Source organism: Verticillium nonalfalfae (genome assembly GCF_003724135.2).
Source record: "Verticillium nonalfalfae strain VnAa140/NRRL 66861 chromosome Unknown scaffold_91, whole genome shotgun sequence".
Lineage (NCBI taxonomy): Eukaryota > Fungi > Ascomycota > Sordariomycetes > Glomerellales > Plectosphaerellaceae > Verticillium > Verticillium nonalfalfae.
Window position 1 is genome coordinate 103,796 of NW_021167316.1, and position 14,919 is coordinate 118,714.

A 14,919-nucleotide genomic window follows, 5' to 3' on the forward strand; every position below is an offset into this window, starting at 1 on the left:
TGGGCGTCTCATAGCTTTATGAATGCAGCCCAGATGAATCCAGTCGTTTGTTCAACACGTATCCTTTCAGCTAAATTGAACAGCTGCTGTAAGGCAATTACGACCATGTGAGGGCTGCCACCAAGAACGGTAGCAGAGATTGCTAGAATACCAAACAAAATCAAGAAGCAATCCCGATCCTTGACACCACGTCACTCATGAACGAAGCGCCCGTCACATCAATTCTAAGAACCGCGTTTGGAATTCCCTCTCCAAACGAACGTCTCATGTGATGGTATCAGAACTGAGAAGTGTTGGCAATAGAGGAAGCAGCCGGTCAGTGTGTTCATTTACCAGTGCAATGGTTTTTTGGACCGCTATGAATTTTTTCTCGCACTAATAATGTACATATACTAAAAGCTAGGGGGAAAGGGGTGGAAGGTCGCCCATTGATGGTGGTACCGTCGTATGAGGTACTAGATATGGTAGTTAAGGCAAGGTACTGAAACCGGACAGGACAGAAAGGTGCGGCTAAGCGACAAGGTGATTAGGAGTGGCTGATCAGGGAAACGGACATTAGGTAGACTCGTCGTGAGGACCTCCAAGGTGCTCACATCATCAATCCTACATCACACGTTCAAGGGTCTTATTTTCATTCTCTCAAATGGCTGCTACATTGCCCTGATCAGACGAGGTCCTCACTGGCCTGACTTCAGTACCTCAGATACGTAGTCAGTTGTCTTGATGAACAAGATATCATCACGGTACTTGACTTCACGCCATCTGCATCATCAAGCCAATCCGAGACAGGTCTCTCCACAACATTTCGGAGCTATCTGACGAGTAGGCTCAAGAGAACTGAAAACAGTAGTAAAAGCTCCTAATCATGGGACACATTTGTAATATAGTTGAACTATATTCAATTGAAGGACAAGATCGGATTAATAGGTAAACTCCGGCTGTAACCATAGTAGCTGCGTGAATTAAAGCACATGTTTTGACACATCTTGGCACGTCTCTCGAAAAACTCGGATACGGCGCAAAAGTCGCTGCCAAATGTGCTCTGCCTTGATGGCGCAAGAAGCAGCATACCTCCAGTCATTGTGTCGGGCATGCGCGTGGAAGACTCGAGCCTCCACCTTTGCTATAGGTACCCAGCGGGACAGGCAGCTTCAAGCTTAGCACCTCCAGCCTCCGCCAACTCACTAAGCTTCGCGATTTGACACACCCCAGGCACGATTTTGGTCTCCCATTCTCCCCAGAATCCCCATGTTGAGATTTCGCGCTGGTCGGGCTGCAAGGAAAGCCAAAAGCCCGATTGAGCAATGGTTGGTGGCAAAGTCTCGTCGCGCGTAGAGTGTCACGCAGCCTGATTGCATCACATCTGGCTATGGGTGCGGGCTCGGTGACGTTGCTTGTTTAGCTCTGGCCTCGATCATAGCCTGGCCCGTTTCCCGAGTGTCCGCCTTCTTGTGAACATCATAGGCTTCTTCAAATGCTCCATCAAATGCTTCTTCAAATGCTCCATCAAATGCTGCATCAAATACTGCATCAAATGATGCAGTAAATGATGCAGCAAATGATGCAGCAAATGATGCAGCAAATGATGCATCGATCTGCGCTCCGATTGGTACTCGGACTATGGCGTACGCCAGGACCAGACCAAGGGGGATAGCAGAGAGAAATGCCAGGTGGGAATAGCAAGGGGCGGGAGATCGCACCAGTCGACAGCGCCAGTCGGAAGCAAAGCCCGATGACAGCGTTCGACGACAGCGTTTTAGCTTACTCTCTGTAGCCCAGGGTCGCATACAAGGTGCATTCAATTAAACGTACAAATGGCCGGCTGCCAGCAAATGGCTCCAGAAGATTGGGCAAACGGTGTAGGAACTCTTGTGCACTGTTGGCTTGGTTCTGTGCTATTTCGTTCTCCCTCATTCTGGAAGCATACTGAGATCGCGGAGGGGGCAGCAGAGGGTCACTCATTGATGGGGTGCTAGGCACTCGGCCCTCCAACGTCTTGGTCGAACAGTCACGTACAAGCTAATGCGAGCAGAACAGTCTCCGTCCGCATCTGGGTAGATATTTCTGGACACTCAGTCGAGGCGAGGGACCTCATTTGTCTCTTTATTCTTCGCACATCTTTTCTTGTCGCATTCGAAGATTGACGCCGCAAGGGTACCTATTAAACACGAGGAAGACTTGACCACGAGAGGAGCAAGACATTGTGCATCGAATTGAAACATGCGTACTCGAACATCAAATTCGCAACGAATGCCGTACAAACTGTTCTCAGTCTGGGAGCATTTACGATCGACGCCCGTCCACGATCATTGAGCACCGACAAGGAGGGCAAAATTATGGACGAAGAATGGGGGCGCAGATCCGTTCTAGGCCTAGGCGTGGCCTTGCCGTACAGGCTCGAACAAGCAAGGTTGAACCATGAAAGTAGGAAAAGGTGTGGCAGGGTTGTCCAGGCAGCCTTGCAGGGCTCAGAGGCGACGACATGTTCGCGCCGCCAACGGTCAGAAGCAGATGCCTTGAATTGCGGCAAGCCCCGAGACATGCGTGTTGGCGGGCGTGCTGGCGGCTCGCGAGCGAGAAGGGGAGTGCAAGGGGCGAGACTCTTCTCCCAGAATCGTCGAGCACGAGCACTGCGCCGTGGGGGAGCGAGTGGGTTTTGGCCCATGGAAATCCAGGTGACGGACCTGGAGAACGCAGCCTTTTCTGTCTTCATGGTGCCGGCCACCTGCGCCATTCTTCAACAATGGTACGAGGTGTAGGCCGTGGCGGCCTCGGAGTCGGTCTTTGTTTGCTCAGGCGGAACTCAGGCAGTTCCAGCGCCAGGTGGTCGTTGACATATTTTGCGACTGACTGCAGGGGTCCTCGCGCATCTCTGATGTGGTCCCAAGGGCATCTTCAGAGGACGCAGACAAGCCATTTAAAAAAAAAAAAAAAAAAAAAGGGATGTGGTCGGCCGCACGTGGAGGCGACATGGTGCCATGCAGGCCTAACCGCCGCCCGTCAACATGTTCCGCCAGACAGGACATATGCGAAAGGCTAGGGGTCCAGGGCCTGCGGCTGGTGCTGAAAGTTGGGGTTGTTCTCAGCGGCTTCAAGTCGGCTGTTGGACCCTGGCAGGCGTCGTCCATTACTCGTGATGAACTGTGGTTGTCCGTCGTTGTCCCGTTCGATCACGCGGCGTCCCCATGGCCATGCCTGGACCTAACTTACCCTGCTTGTCGACCAAAAATGGGGGGTGTTTCGACTTTTCAGTCTGGGTCGCATCTTTGACGACCAAAAGGAACGGACCATGCTACGTCATTCAGGTTGGAGGCAGTCTCATCACGATTTCGTCATGGGACTGATGAATCCTCCAGTCCTCGGGTTGTTCTGGCGTTGTTGCTATCACTGATACTACCATTTACTTCAAGTCGAATCTGGTTGAGCTTGACGTGAATCTGGTGGGCCCCTGTGCTGGCGGTCGTCTCTCCAACTGCAGGATGCTGGAAACAGAGGGTACTGCAGGGGACTTAGCTTCCCTATCCGGATAGCCACCCAGGTAGGTCAAGTAGCCTGGGGCGCGATATGTCGTCTGCCCAGAGCCATAGACATATTGCAAGTCTATGGCTTGCAAGTATGCTGTCAACCAGGGGACTGGCACCACTTGGTCGAGTGTAAGTACCCCGGTCCTTCGAAATGTCGGTACTGTACTGTAGCGTTGCCGCCGCAAGCTTTCGTGCAATCTCGCCGTTCCGGGCTTCGAAGCGCAGCGGTTTGGCTCCGTGTCTTTGCACCACGACGCGAACCCAGGCTCGGGCTGGCTGTATAAGAGCGAGCGAGCAAGCAAGCAAGCAACGGTTTCGTTCCAAGGTGCTTCACGCCTCAGCTCGGCACCCACCCCGAGAGGCTATCGGGATCCCGTCTGGCCAGCACGTAAGGATGAAGGGGGAGAGGAGGGCGGCAGTGCACTCATCTACCTATAAAGAGCGTCCCACCCGTCAGTGACTGGGCGCGATCATAACGTGGCACCGCTCCCAGTCACTTTCTCTCCTCCCATCACGACACTTGTAGCCGTCCCAAAACGACCAGATCGCGCCCCTCGTCTGCCCTGACCACCATCCAACAGCAGACAGACGGGCTTGTTCTCCATTCCACAAACAACGGTGGTCATCGCCCTTCACCATGATCCACGAGTCCCTCATAGCCCTGATCCTGGGATGCATCTTCGGAGTTCCGTCCCTGACGCTCTCCATCCTGACCTGGTGGGAAGCCAGACACGCTCGGCTGCAGTCGAGAGACCGTAGGTACTTCCCTTCAATCAAGCGATTAATTATCAAGAAATTCCATGTCCCCTGGTTTTAACCAGCGCAGGGCTCCGCAACGACGATGCCGGCACTCGACACGCAGGTCCGTCTCACAGTCGGGCGGCCTGACGAAGACTTCCTTCGTCCCTCCATACAGCGCATGAACAGAAAGCGGCACTCATCAACCGTCAGAAAGTAGGCCCGTAACTACAGATCATAGACGAGGAAGCATAACGCTCTGTGTGGAACATGTTTGGTACATTGGCGTTCATTGTCGCTCGATTTAGTTCATATAGGTGTCGAATACATTTCCCTTTCATTGCCCTGGTTATTTCACACCTTCTAGAAGCCAAACAAGTCCTTATCCTCTTCATACCCCCATTCCTTCATCGCCGGCAGCACTGCCTTCTGCATCATCACTGGCGGCCCGCACACAAACGTCGCCGCCCCCTCACCCGGCGCAAACAAGTTGTCCTTGAGAATCTCCCCCGTCACGTATCCCGTCAACCCCTTCCATGCGTCGCTAGGTCGGCTGAGCACGTGCACGACCTTCAACTGTCCCTTGCTCTTCTTGACGAGTTCCTCCATCTCCTCCCTCAGCAGAATGTCAGCCTCGGTGTTGTTGGCGTCCACGACCCGGATCTCCGTCTCGTCATCGCCAGACATGATGACGCGCGAGAGGAGGGAGAACCCAGGTGTCACACCCGATCCGCCGAGAACAAGAGACACACGTCGATACTTGCGCTCCTCGCCGTCGATGAGGAACGTGCCATTCCCAAGGTAGACAATCTCGCCCGTCGGTCCGCGAATCTCAACCTCCTCGCCAAGTGGCATGCAGTCAAGGATGTTCGACATGGCGCCACCGGGCTGCTGGTCCGTCGGGAAGTACGTCTTGACCACCAACTCAAACGTGCCGTCGCCGTCGCGAAGATCGTGATGCTGCTCGTTGATGGCCTTGCTGCGCTCTTCGGCCCCCTTGCCGTTGGGGATGCCATTCTGTGACGGGCTGGGGAGCCGGTCTGGCGTGTCATTTAGCGCAGGCAGGATCGGCCGTGTCGGCGTGTACGACCGAACGAGCATCTTGTCCTTGAGGTGGAAGCCGATGAGGATGTGCTGGCATGTACCGAGGCCGAGAATCGCCTTGTGGTCGGGCAGCTGGAACGTGTAGGCGCGCGTGTCCTCGGAGATGGCCTTGCGGGCGATGAGCTTGGTCGGCACCCAGCGGTGTTTCTGCAGCGTCGCCTTGTTGTCGTCTTTGGACTTGGCCTTCTCGACAGCCTGCTTTTTGGCGTTCTCCTTGATGAAGTTGGCCGCCTTGTCGGTGACGGTGCCTAAAAGGCATTCTGGGTCGGTCAGCATGGGCTCTGAGGCTTCATCACGAACATGAACGCACCTTTCAGCTTCTCATAGGCAAAGCCGTCATGGATGCTGCCAAATTCCTCCGTCGTCTCTGCATGTACCCGGCCAGCATGCACCATGATCGGCGCCTTGCCACCCGGGTGCCAGGACATGACCGACGTTGCGTCGTACACCTTGCCGTCGACGACGATCCAGCAGTCGTCCTCGGAATCGTGCTTCTCAATCTCCTCACGTGTGAACTGCTTCTGCGGCGTCCCGGCCTCGCGCTTCGCCAGCTCGATCTGGTTGACGACACTCGGCTGCATCCACCCGCCGTCACCGTTGGCCGGCTCGGTCGGGTGTCGGAAGAGCACGTACGCGCCGTCCGTCTCGTCGTCCGGCGCAATCTCCGACTTGACGGTGTACCAGCAATTGTTCATCATGCCCTTGAGGTTCCAAGCCGGGTCCCGTGGCTGCGAGTTCTTAAAGACGTTCCAGCACTTGACGATGATGCTCCGCGCCTGCACCATGCGATGCAGCGGCACGTCGACGTGCCAGTGGCACCATGTCCAGAACTTCTTGCCGTGGCGGATCGGCAGGTCAGGGAACTTGCGGATGCAGTAGAGCCAGGTTTCGCCGTCGTCGAGCGAGACTTCGACGCGCTGCACCTCGTGGCCGCCGCCGTCGTAGGCGAACCCCTGGATTCGATACTCGGTCCCTTTTCCTTTGCCGGCGTCCTTGAGCAGAATCTTCTCGCCCTGCTGAGGGTGCACGATGACCGAGTTGAGGTTCTGCTCCATGCAGGCCGTGCCGGGATGGCGGAACATGGTCTCGGCAAAGGGGCTCTCGTTGTCCGTGACAAAGGACGGCAGCACGCGGTTGTCCCAGATGTGGTAGTACGAGTCGTTCTCCTTCTCGGAAATCCAGACCCGCTTGAGCCACTTGACGCACCGCCCGCCGACGTGGCCCGGAATGATGACCCGCACAGGGTAGCCGTGATCCGGCGGCAGCGGGAGGTCGTTCATCTCGTAGGCCAGCATGACGTCGTTGCGCGGATCCATAGCGTACGCCAACGGGATGCAGGTCGCGTACTTGCCGGCGCTGAGGTCCTCCGAGCCCTCAAAGTTGACCCAGCGCCGCGGGCCGTCGTTGCCGAGATCGTCTGGCACGCCGGCCGCGAGCAGCACGTCACGCAGCAGGGCGCCCTTCCAGTAGGCGCATCCGCCGCCGCCGGCGCCCCAGTTGAAGCCCTGGGTTCTGCGCATCATGTTCAACTCCTTGCGGCGGTTGCCGTCGCAGGCCATGAAGACGGGAATGTTGATGCTGCGGTAGCCGTGCTTCAGCTCGTCCATCGTCAGCGTGAGCTTGCCGTCGTTGATGTCGACCGTGTGATACTCCCACATCAACCGCGGCACGGCGCCGTGGTTTCGCACATAGTGCAGCTCGTTGGGCGTGATGAGACCGGCGGCCAGCAGGCCTGTGAGGGGCGCCTCGGCGTTGAGGGGGTGCTTCCCCGTCAGTCGGATGAGCTCAGCACTGCGGGGGAACCAGTTGTCGGGCGTGAACTGATCGGCCTCGTCAATGGAGACGTCGCAGCGGTTGTGCTTCTGCGGCGACTCTTGGTTGCCGTCGTTGGTCCTGAGGTTGGCCATGTAGTCCTTCTCATGTTGCAGGGCACGCAGGAGCGCTCGCTCCTCGTCGGTATACTTATCCTCAAGCGTCTCGCCCTCGCCAACGTCGTTTTTCCGCTCATCCTTAAGATCGCCGTGGCTCGTCTTGTCGTCATGCGCAGGTTTTGCGGGCTGGCTGGCGCCATTCTGTTGTGAGTCCTGCCCCTCTTCACTTTTCTTCTTCTTCTCCTCTACCTTTTTCTTCTTCGCCTCGTTGATTGGCCACTTTTGCCCATACTTGACCCAGTCCTCGGTGCAGTCGAGGGCAAAGCGCACACCGACTGCCCGGTCCTGGGGGTGGATGAGACGAAGGTCGTCCTCGCCGTCAATGACATCGCGGAAGTTGATGAGCTCGCCCTTTCGCTTCCTGTCGAGCAGGGCCTCGTACTTCTTCATCGCCTTCTCCCAGTACTTGGGCCCGCCCGGCTCGCCGCTGTAACCCGGGACGCGGCCATCGACGTTCTTGAACCCGACGCGGTGGTTGTGCCCCGCACCCCAGTCGGGCTCGTTCTCGATGGCCTGCTCCGAGGACCCGGGATGGTCCCGCTTCTCCACGACAAAGTGGCTCGTGCCGCCCATGGTGACAATGGCAATGGGATGTGGTAGTGGGCCTTGGATGCTGCTTCGGAGGACCCTCGCAGGAAAGGAAGAGTAGAAACAGAAGAGCACGAGGAGCGAGGCACGAAGTTGTAGCTGACGGGGAGAAAGGTCAGACCATAAGGTTTCGAGAGCACCAGTGATGACGTCTTGTGGCTGGTTGCCGGATTCTCCCTTAGATCGTGGGCGGCGCCGCACAAGGGAGGCCGGCGCGGTGGGTCGTTGCCGACGTCTCCGCGGCTAACGTTGCCGCATGCGGGGTCCCGGCTCGCAATTGGTTCTCCCCGGACAAGTTGGTGGTGCCATGGCTGCATAAGAGCATAACCTAAACATCTGATTGGGATCGGTGGTCCAATGGGCTGATGTGCATTTGCATGGCGTTTTTGCTTCTGGCATAGAAAGTGTGGAGGGTCATGGATGATCTGATCTTGGGGGCAGACGCAGCTCGGTTTGATTTCTGGGTGGCTGGTCATTCGCGCCATGAAACGAGGGTCCATGATCCAGAATGATCGTGAGACTCGCCTTTTTGTGCCGTGGCCTGACTCGCGGGCCATGATTCAAGCTTTGTGGGCTTCTCATTGACGACCTCCTCTGCATCGTTTCAAATGGACCAGATTCTCGAAGGCTTCAACCTCCCCGCCAACTTGTCCCACAGTCAACAGTGCCTTGAGACTGTCATGGTCAGGTGCGCCAAGCATCGCATTACAAGGGCAATCCATAAACAGAGAGAGATTTCTTTGCGCGAAATTCCATTTCATTTTGGTATACTCAATTATGCCAATATTGATCAAGTTGGCCGTCAGGACACATCCATTTGCTGACGTTGGAAAATGTTCTCCCTCTTGGCAACTTCAGGCTACCAATATTCACACCAGACGCCCGCCCGCGTTCCCTTATTCGGGCCGCAGTTCAAGAGACAGTCAGGCAGTGAGACATGTCAGCTATGGAAGCCCTTGCTCAAGGAAAGACATCTGTAATTACTATCCAACGGTCATGGCCTTGCTGCGTACAGTGTCTCACGACCCTAACGTTCGTGCTTCGAATTGCCTTAAGGTTTCCCGTGAACCCTCACACGACTCGAGTGATGTATCGCGCCATCAACATCTTGGCTGACGAAGGCGCAATCGACTCCGAGGGTCAGCAGTGTTGAAACCTCGAAGAAATCTCAAGCGGTATGTGGGCCAGGCTCACCCGTGGAAAGACCCCAGAAACATCCTGGTAGGGAGGATCACCTTGGTTTCCCCAGGAATGTCGAAAAATCATGCCGACGGCAATATCTCGTGGTCAGCGCTGCCCGTGGCACACGCGACACTGGCACTCGCCGTGGAGGTCCTGTCCATCATCCACAAGGTCACGACTTGCCCTGAACGTGCATATAACGACACACAACAACATTCAGCGCACGCATCCCAGCCCCGACACAGCTTCATCATCATCCAAATACCCTTAACTTATCCAAGCCCTACCACAGTCACACTTTTACGCCTCCATCAATCACCACCATGCAGTTCAAGATCGTTGCGCTCGCTTTCACAGCCCTCACGGGTTTCGTCCATGCCCAACAGCTCTCGGCTGAAACCCTAGCCGGGGCCATCAACTTCATCGCCGACACCTCCCAGGAGACCAGCGATCTCGTCAGGCAGATCACCCCATTCAACCCCGTTGCGTTCGTCAATGCTGTTCCTGTAAGTTGCGGCGCTTGCCCCCTTCTATCATCTCGAACGCCCAGACTCATGACCTGCCGCAGCGCGTCGTCAACAATTTCAAGGCCCTGGCCAACACCGTCGCCTCGAACGCCCTCAAGCTCAAGGGCATCGAAGTGGAGGAGCCTTTCTCCGCGGACGGCCAGGCCCAGGTCTTCGACGCCTTCGTGAACCTGGTCAGGGTCTACAAAAACCTCTTCGACGTCTTGTTTCCCCGCTCCAAGATCATCTCTTCGGTCGGGTTTGGTCCCTCCATCGCTGGCGCCCTTCGCTTTCTCGAGGCTGGCGTCGATACGTTCGCTTTGGGCATCATCAGATTTATTCCCAATCATAGTGAGGTCGCTACCAAGGGTCAGATGGGTCTCAGGCAGCTCTTTGGAGCCGCCCTCGATCGTTTTTAGAGACAGAAAGAACCGAAAGGGACATGGCTCATTGCTGGAGAAGTGGAAAAAACGAAGCGAGAAATACTAGAGGGCTTGGTCCGCAACAGGGGCAGGTTGCACGATTTTGTTGGTATCTTTTTCTGGCTGTGCAGTACAGGGTATCCTGTGGCACAGGGGCTGGCGGCCTCACATGGGGTAAGTTGAGTTCGCTTCTGTGGTAGTAGGTCAAGTAACCACGACCATACTGTCATGTTTTATCGTCTCCGAGCCTTTCCAACAGGGGCTACCGTGACGCGCCCGAGTTGTCGCTGGCGAGGTGCACGAAACTAGGACCACCACATTCGTTTCGACAAGGAGCAGCCGAGTCTCTCGATCCCCAGGGGCAATCAGTATTCAGGCTTGCCCACCATGGCAAACCTGGAGCCTTGGTTAAGGATGTGAGCCAAGATGGGGACCCGACTTGGTCGATGGAAAGCAGACGGGGGGATGGGAAGTCAACAACGGAGGAAAACTTGCATTTATTGGCCTTCACGACTTAATAGTGTAGTTTTCCAGGACTAGTCAGAAGATTTATTGTATACCTTAGTTTCACTCCGCCTCTCCTGACAAATGATCTCCCACCCTGGCTTCACCTCGCCTATTCGCCAAACCTTGACACCTCGAGGGCCAAGAATCGGTTCCCACCCCGCATCGATCAGTTCGCTGGGGAAGACATTGATCACGTGAGATTTGTTGGACGTGCAGATTACGTGACGGATAACAAAGCCAGCGGGGTAGCCCGGGTATCGTATCAACCCTAACCATAATCCCAGTAACAGAACAACTAATGATGCAATAGAAAGCCATCTAATTACCGCTTCGAGGATAGATTGCTGTCTGTTGGGTAGGGTACCCTGGTCTTCAATCGATCAATTTCCTTTTTATGCTTGGTATCTGTCCAGCGGCCTTCATAAAGAAAGACATGGTGCTCAATTTCGCCGGCCAACTCGATTGGCAACTGATCATCAACCAAAGACAAGACACACGCGGGCCAAACGACAGCACCATGCGCTTCAACGCCCTCGCCCTCCTGCCCCTGCTCGGGTCTGCGCTCGCGCAGCTGCAACCCAACTTCACCTCGAACGCTGGCGTGCAGATTTACAACCCTTCCGACTTTTTCGACACGACAGGGCCTTGGAGCTTGATGTCCCGTGCTGGCGACACTTTGTACATTGCTGGTATGACGCCACTGAAGCCGTGAGAATACTTGAGATTGCACGTGCTAACCTCACCTGCCACCAAAGGTATGCGCGGCATCGTCCCGCTGGACAACAGCCTCGCGCCCGAGGGGCTTCCACGCATTCGCCAAGCCTTCCAGAACATGAAGAAGCTTGCCGAGTTTGCGGACGTGGAGCTCTATGACTGTGTCCGCCTCGTCGTCTACGTGACCGACATGTTCCGGTACCGGCCCTTGGTCAACCAAGTACAGATTGAGCTTTGGGGTACCGACGCGAACAAGTACCCGCCCCGCACGATCATTGAGGTCGATCGCCTCAACCAGGACGACATTGTCGAGGTTGAGGGAACATTCCACATGCCTCGTAAGCACAAATGTTAGAAACCAGCCTGACGATTCGTATGAGGAGACCCTGGGGGCAATGTGGTTGATAAGTTCATCGTCTAATGATGGTTTGTTGGCATGAGAGCGATACTGTCTTTATAGGCGAGCATTTAGAGAATTAATCCGGATGACCATGAGCGACAACCACATGATCCATCAAAGTGAGACATCTCGAGATCGCTCTCTCAGGGGAGACCCTGGGGAGAAGCTGCAAGGCCACGAGGGGAGCTGAACGACGTGGAATGATCAAGAAAAAAGAAAAGAGTAAAAGAGTCATGGAATGGCAGGGTTCCCATTGTTCCGCATGGATCTAGCGTTCTATTGCTTACTGCAACATTTCAGGATTGTCGTTCATCTGTCGGCGGGGCATGAGACGTGCCTTTACTTTCGTCAAGCTGTTCAGCGCGAAACACAATGTGTACCTGAATTGTAGACTGATCGTGAAAGCCTGCCTAGATGATTCGACGACGGCTCTGCCATTGTCACGAGACGCAGTGAAGCGGTGGCGAGCCGGGGAAGTCCCCCGAAATGCTCCTCGTGTTGACCCTGGCGGGCAGGTTCCCTCACCAAAAGCCACACCAGCCATGGCCGCATGCGAACGGATATTCTAAGCTCTTGGTCAGGATTTTGGACATTTTGGGGGATGCTTTGATTGTGTGGCGTGCTTTACTCGTTCCTGCTGAAATGGCCTCCCTTGCGGCCCATCCCGCTGGCCGTTGCATCGCCTCCCATACCAGGCCTGGAGAAGCTTGCTGGACTTGAGCTTGGCCCCTGAACACCGTCACAGCACGCCCACAGACATCGAAGAAAAAGAGTTGTACACGTATACCAAGGATGTGATGACTCGACCCGACATCACGGCTAGCCTCTACGAGTTAGGAAATCCGCGCTTGGCGCCGCTTTTGCGGGCGCAGCGTCAACATCAGGGCTGTCGGTCTGAATGAAGGACAGGGTCCATCCCATGGCGCTAATGTTAGGGGGAAATAAAGTTATCGCTACTGCAAGGGAACACCCCTGTGCAGCCTACCACGAAACCCGGGTCATGGTCCATTGAAGCAACGACCAACCCTTCTTGGTCGCTTGGCGGACGCCCAGAACATGGATAGTCGTCTACTCAAACGATGATCCATCCCACGCTGGAAGGCTTGTTGCAGTCTTCGCATGCACGGGATGGTGGACAGACCGGTGAGCTGAGGGGCAGGCTGCTGCTGCTTCTGGGTCAAGCCCTTAATGCAGTTAATCAAGCGTTGATCAATGCAAAACTCGGCCGCCGGATCCTGGTGAGGTCGCTCGATGAAGAATCTGACCCTGAACGCTGATGAGGAGCCGTGGTCAAAAATAGGGTCAGTATCCGCAAGATCCCCCTCTCGAAGGTTTCCGATCCGTTGTCTGTTCGCATGTTCTATTCTCCTTTGATCAGGTTAGCTAGAGCCTGCTATGCCGATCGGCTTCTTTCGCACCTGGATACTCCCGTCTGAAGATTAGCGATGGCCGAATCAAGACCGATCGACTATGTGATCTCGGTGCCCACATTCATCGGGTCCCTCCTCTCCTTCCTGGGCTCTGCGACGGCCCTAGGATTCCAGATTCTTCGCCCGCCGCGACGACATTTCCGCCATGCTCTTATCATCAACCTGTTGTTGGCAGGCAAGTGAACACTGAGATTCGTAATCGTTGCATCTTCTCATCTAACCTGCAATAGATCTCATCTATGGACTGGGAAACACCATTTCTGGCGCCGTCTTCCTCATCAACGGCCGCACACCAAGTCCGTTCTCCAAGCCGAGCACACTATGTCTCGTCAGTGGCTGGTTTAGTCAGGCGAACGCCCAGCACATTGACTTCAACATTCTCATCATTTCCATTATTGTTCTGTTATCCGTTGTGAAGAAGGATTCCATCGCCGACCTGGATACAAAATGGCAGGTCTTGATCTGCTTCTCGGCATGGCTGCCTGGCTTCACGACCGGTAAGGCAACCTCAAGCACCCCCTCGAACCTCCTGGTATGGCGGAGATGGCTGACTTGTGCCTTCAGGAACCATTGGTCTCGCGCTGAATTCATACGGTTACGTCAGTGGTAACTGGTGCTGGATCAGGAGCAACAGACTCGACTTGCGCTATGGTCTCTCCCACGGCTGGCGCATCGCCATCTTCTTCGTCACGATTGTTATCTACACCTACATCTACATCAAGCTGAAGCGCGTCTTCAGGGGCCTCAGGAGCATGTCCACGGCCACCGGCACACGCAGGAAAACGGATCACATGGTCACGGTGCCCTCTGATCCCGACAACAACGACACGCAGAAGATTCTCGTTGCCCACTCCGTCTCCGTCAGCCACGAGATGCAGAACCTGCCGCGAACACCAGACACGGCGGACCACGAGCACGGCTATAATAACGATCCCGTCACGCAGTCGACGGTCACGGCCACGGGAACCGACAGCAGGCCTTTTGAGGCGTCGCGCATGCCGGCGGCGCCCAATGTCAGGAAGATGCTGCTCATGAACGGATACCCGATAGCGTACATCATTCTGTGGATGCCCGGCATCGCGAACAGGCTGGCGGAGTCGGTTGGAAAGTCTCCGCGATGGCTGAGCGCCATGCAGGCCTCAACCCAGTATATTGGCCTGATCAACGCGTTGACGTACGGCTTGAGCGAGCAGATGCGACAGGGCGTGTGGAAGAAGTTGAAGGATACCGGTGGTGGAAGAAGATGAGTCTGATTTGGACACGATCAGGGGGGCTTTATGAATCACAGATACCTCGACATGTTTTGTTTGATTCTTGTAGTTTATTTCTCGCTTGAATGGGCGGCCTGCTGTGAGGGATTTGGGGATCACAGAGTTTGAAGGGCACACAGCACCGCCATGGATGGTTTGCTTTGTCTCTTCTCGAGAATTCGTCTGTCCGTAGGATCCAGTCCCTGGGCAACTTTGCGCTTCGTAATGTACTATAGTCCAGGAGGAATATTATCTTACTTGTGGAACTGATTGACTTATCTGTACCAAAGTTTGATGGTCGTTCATGGTGGAAATGTCCCATCTCATATGTTCCAGCAGCCAGCTTGAGCTGCATTGAGTTGGAACGCTGATAGTATGCCTCCGTGGTAAACCTCCGGTAGAGCTTTCACTCCAGGGCTTAGGCCCTGATCGTCTCGAGCATTTAAAGCTAAATGTATTTAGCTCTAAGTGACTTACTTAAAACGGTGCTAGCGCACTATTTCGGAAGTACCTCTGAGCCCCTAGTTCTTTACTTAATTAAGAAAATAGTTAGAGACGGTCGGATTAAGGGTTTTCCCTTCCATATTAAGCTTTAACCCTCTCTTCTAATCGTAAATTATAAC

General features: G+C 55.0%; 4 protein-coding genes across 4 annotated transcripts; 3 read left to right on the forward strand and 1 right to left on the reverse strand.

Annotated features, from left to right (window-relative positions):
• Positions 1–4,625: 4,625 nt before the first annotated feature.
• Positions 4,626–7,870, reverse strand: D7B24_009348 (uncharacterized protein; the record flags this gene model as incomplete). Its single annotated transcript, XM_028643423.1, has 2 exons — positions 4,626–5,614; positions 5,677–7,870. 2 exons carry the CDS (start codon positions 7,868–7,870, stop codon positions 4,626–4,628), a joined length of 3,183 nt encoding a protein of 1,060 aa, XP_028493041.1.
• A 1,520-nt stretch (positions 7,871–9,390) lies between these two features.
• D7B24_009349 (uncharacterized protein) lies at positions 9,391–9,992 on the forward strand (the record flags this gene model as incomplete). Its single annotated transcript, XM_028643424.1, has 2 exons — positions 9,391–9,573; positions 9,636–9,992. 2 exons carry the CDS (start codon positions 9,391–9,393, stop codon positions 9,990–9,992), a joined length of 540 nt encoding a protein of 179 aa, XP_028493042.1.
• A 1,027-nt stretch (positions 9,993–11,019) lies between these two features.
• D7B24_009350 (uncharacterized protein) lies at positions 11,020–11,637 on the forward strand (the record flags this gene model as incomplete). Its single annotated transcript, XM_028643425.1, has 3 exons — positions 11,020–11,191; positions 11,258–11,554; positions 11,597–11,637. 3 exons carry the CDS (start codon positions 11,020–11,022, stop codon positions 11,635–11,637), a joined length of 510 nt encoding a protein of 169 aa, XP_028493043.1.
• A 1,554-nt stretch (positions 11,638–13,191) lies between these two features.
• Positions 13,192–14,293, forward strand: D7B24_009351 (uncharacterized protein; the record flags this gene model as incomplete). Its single annotated transcript, XM_028643426.1, has 3 exons — positions 13,192–13,213; positions 13,277–13,543; positions 13,611–14,293. The coding sequence occupies 3 exons, from the start codon at positions 13,192–13,194 to the stop codon at positions 14,291–14,293; spliced, it is 972 nt and encodes a 323-aa protein (XP_028493044.1).
• Positions 14,294–14,919: the final 626 nt, after the last annotated feature.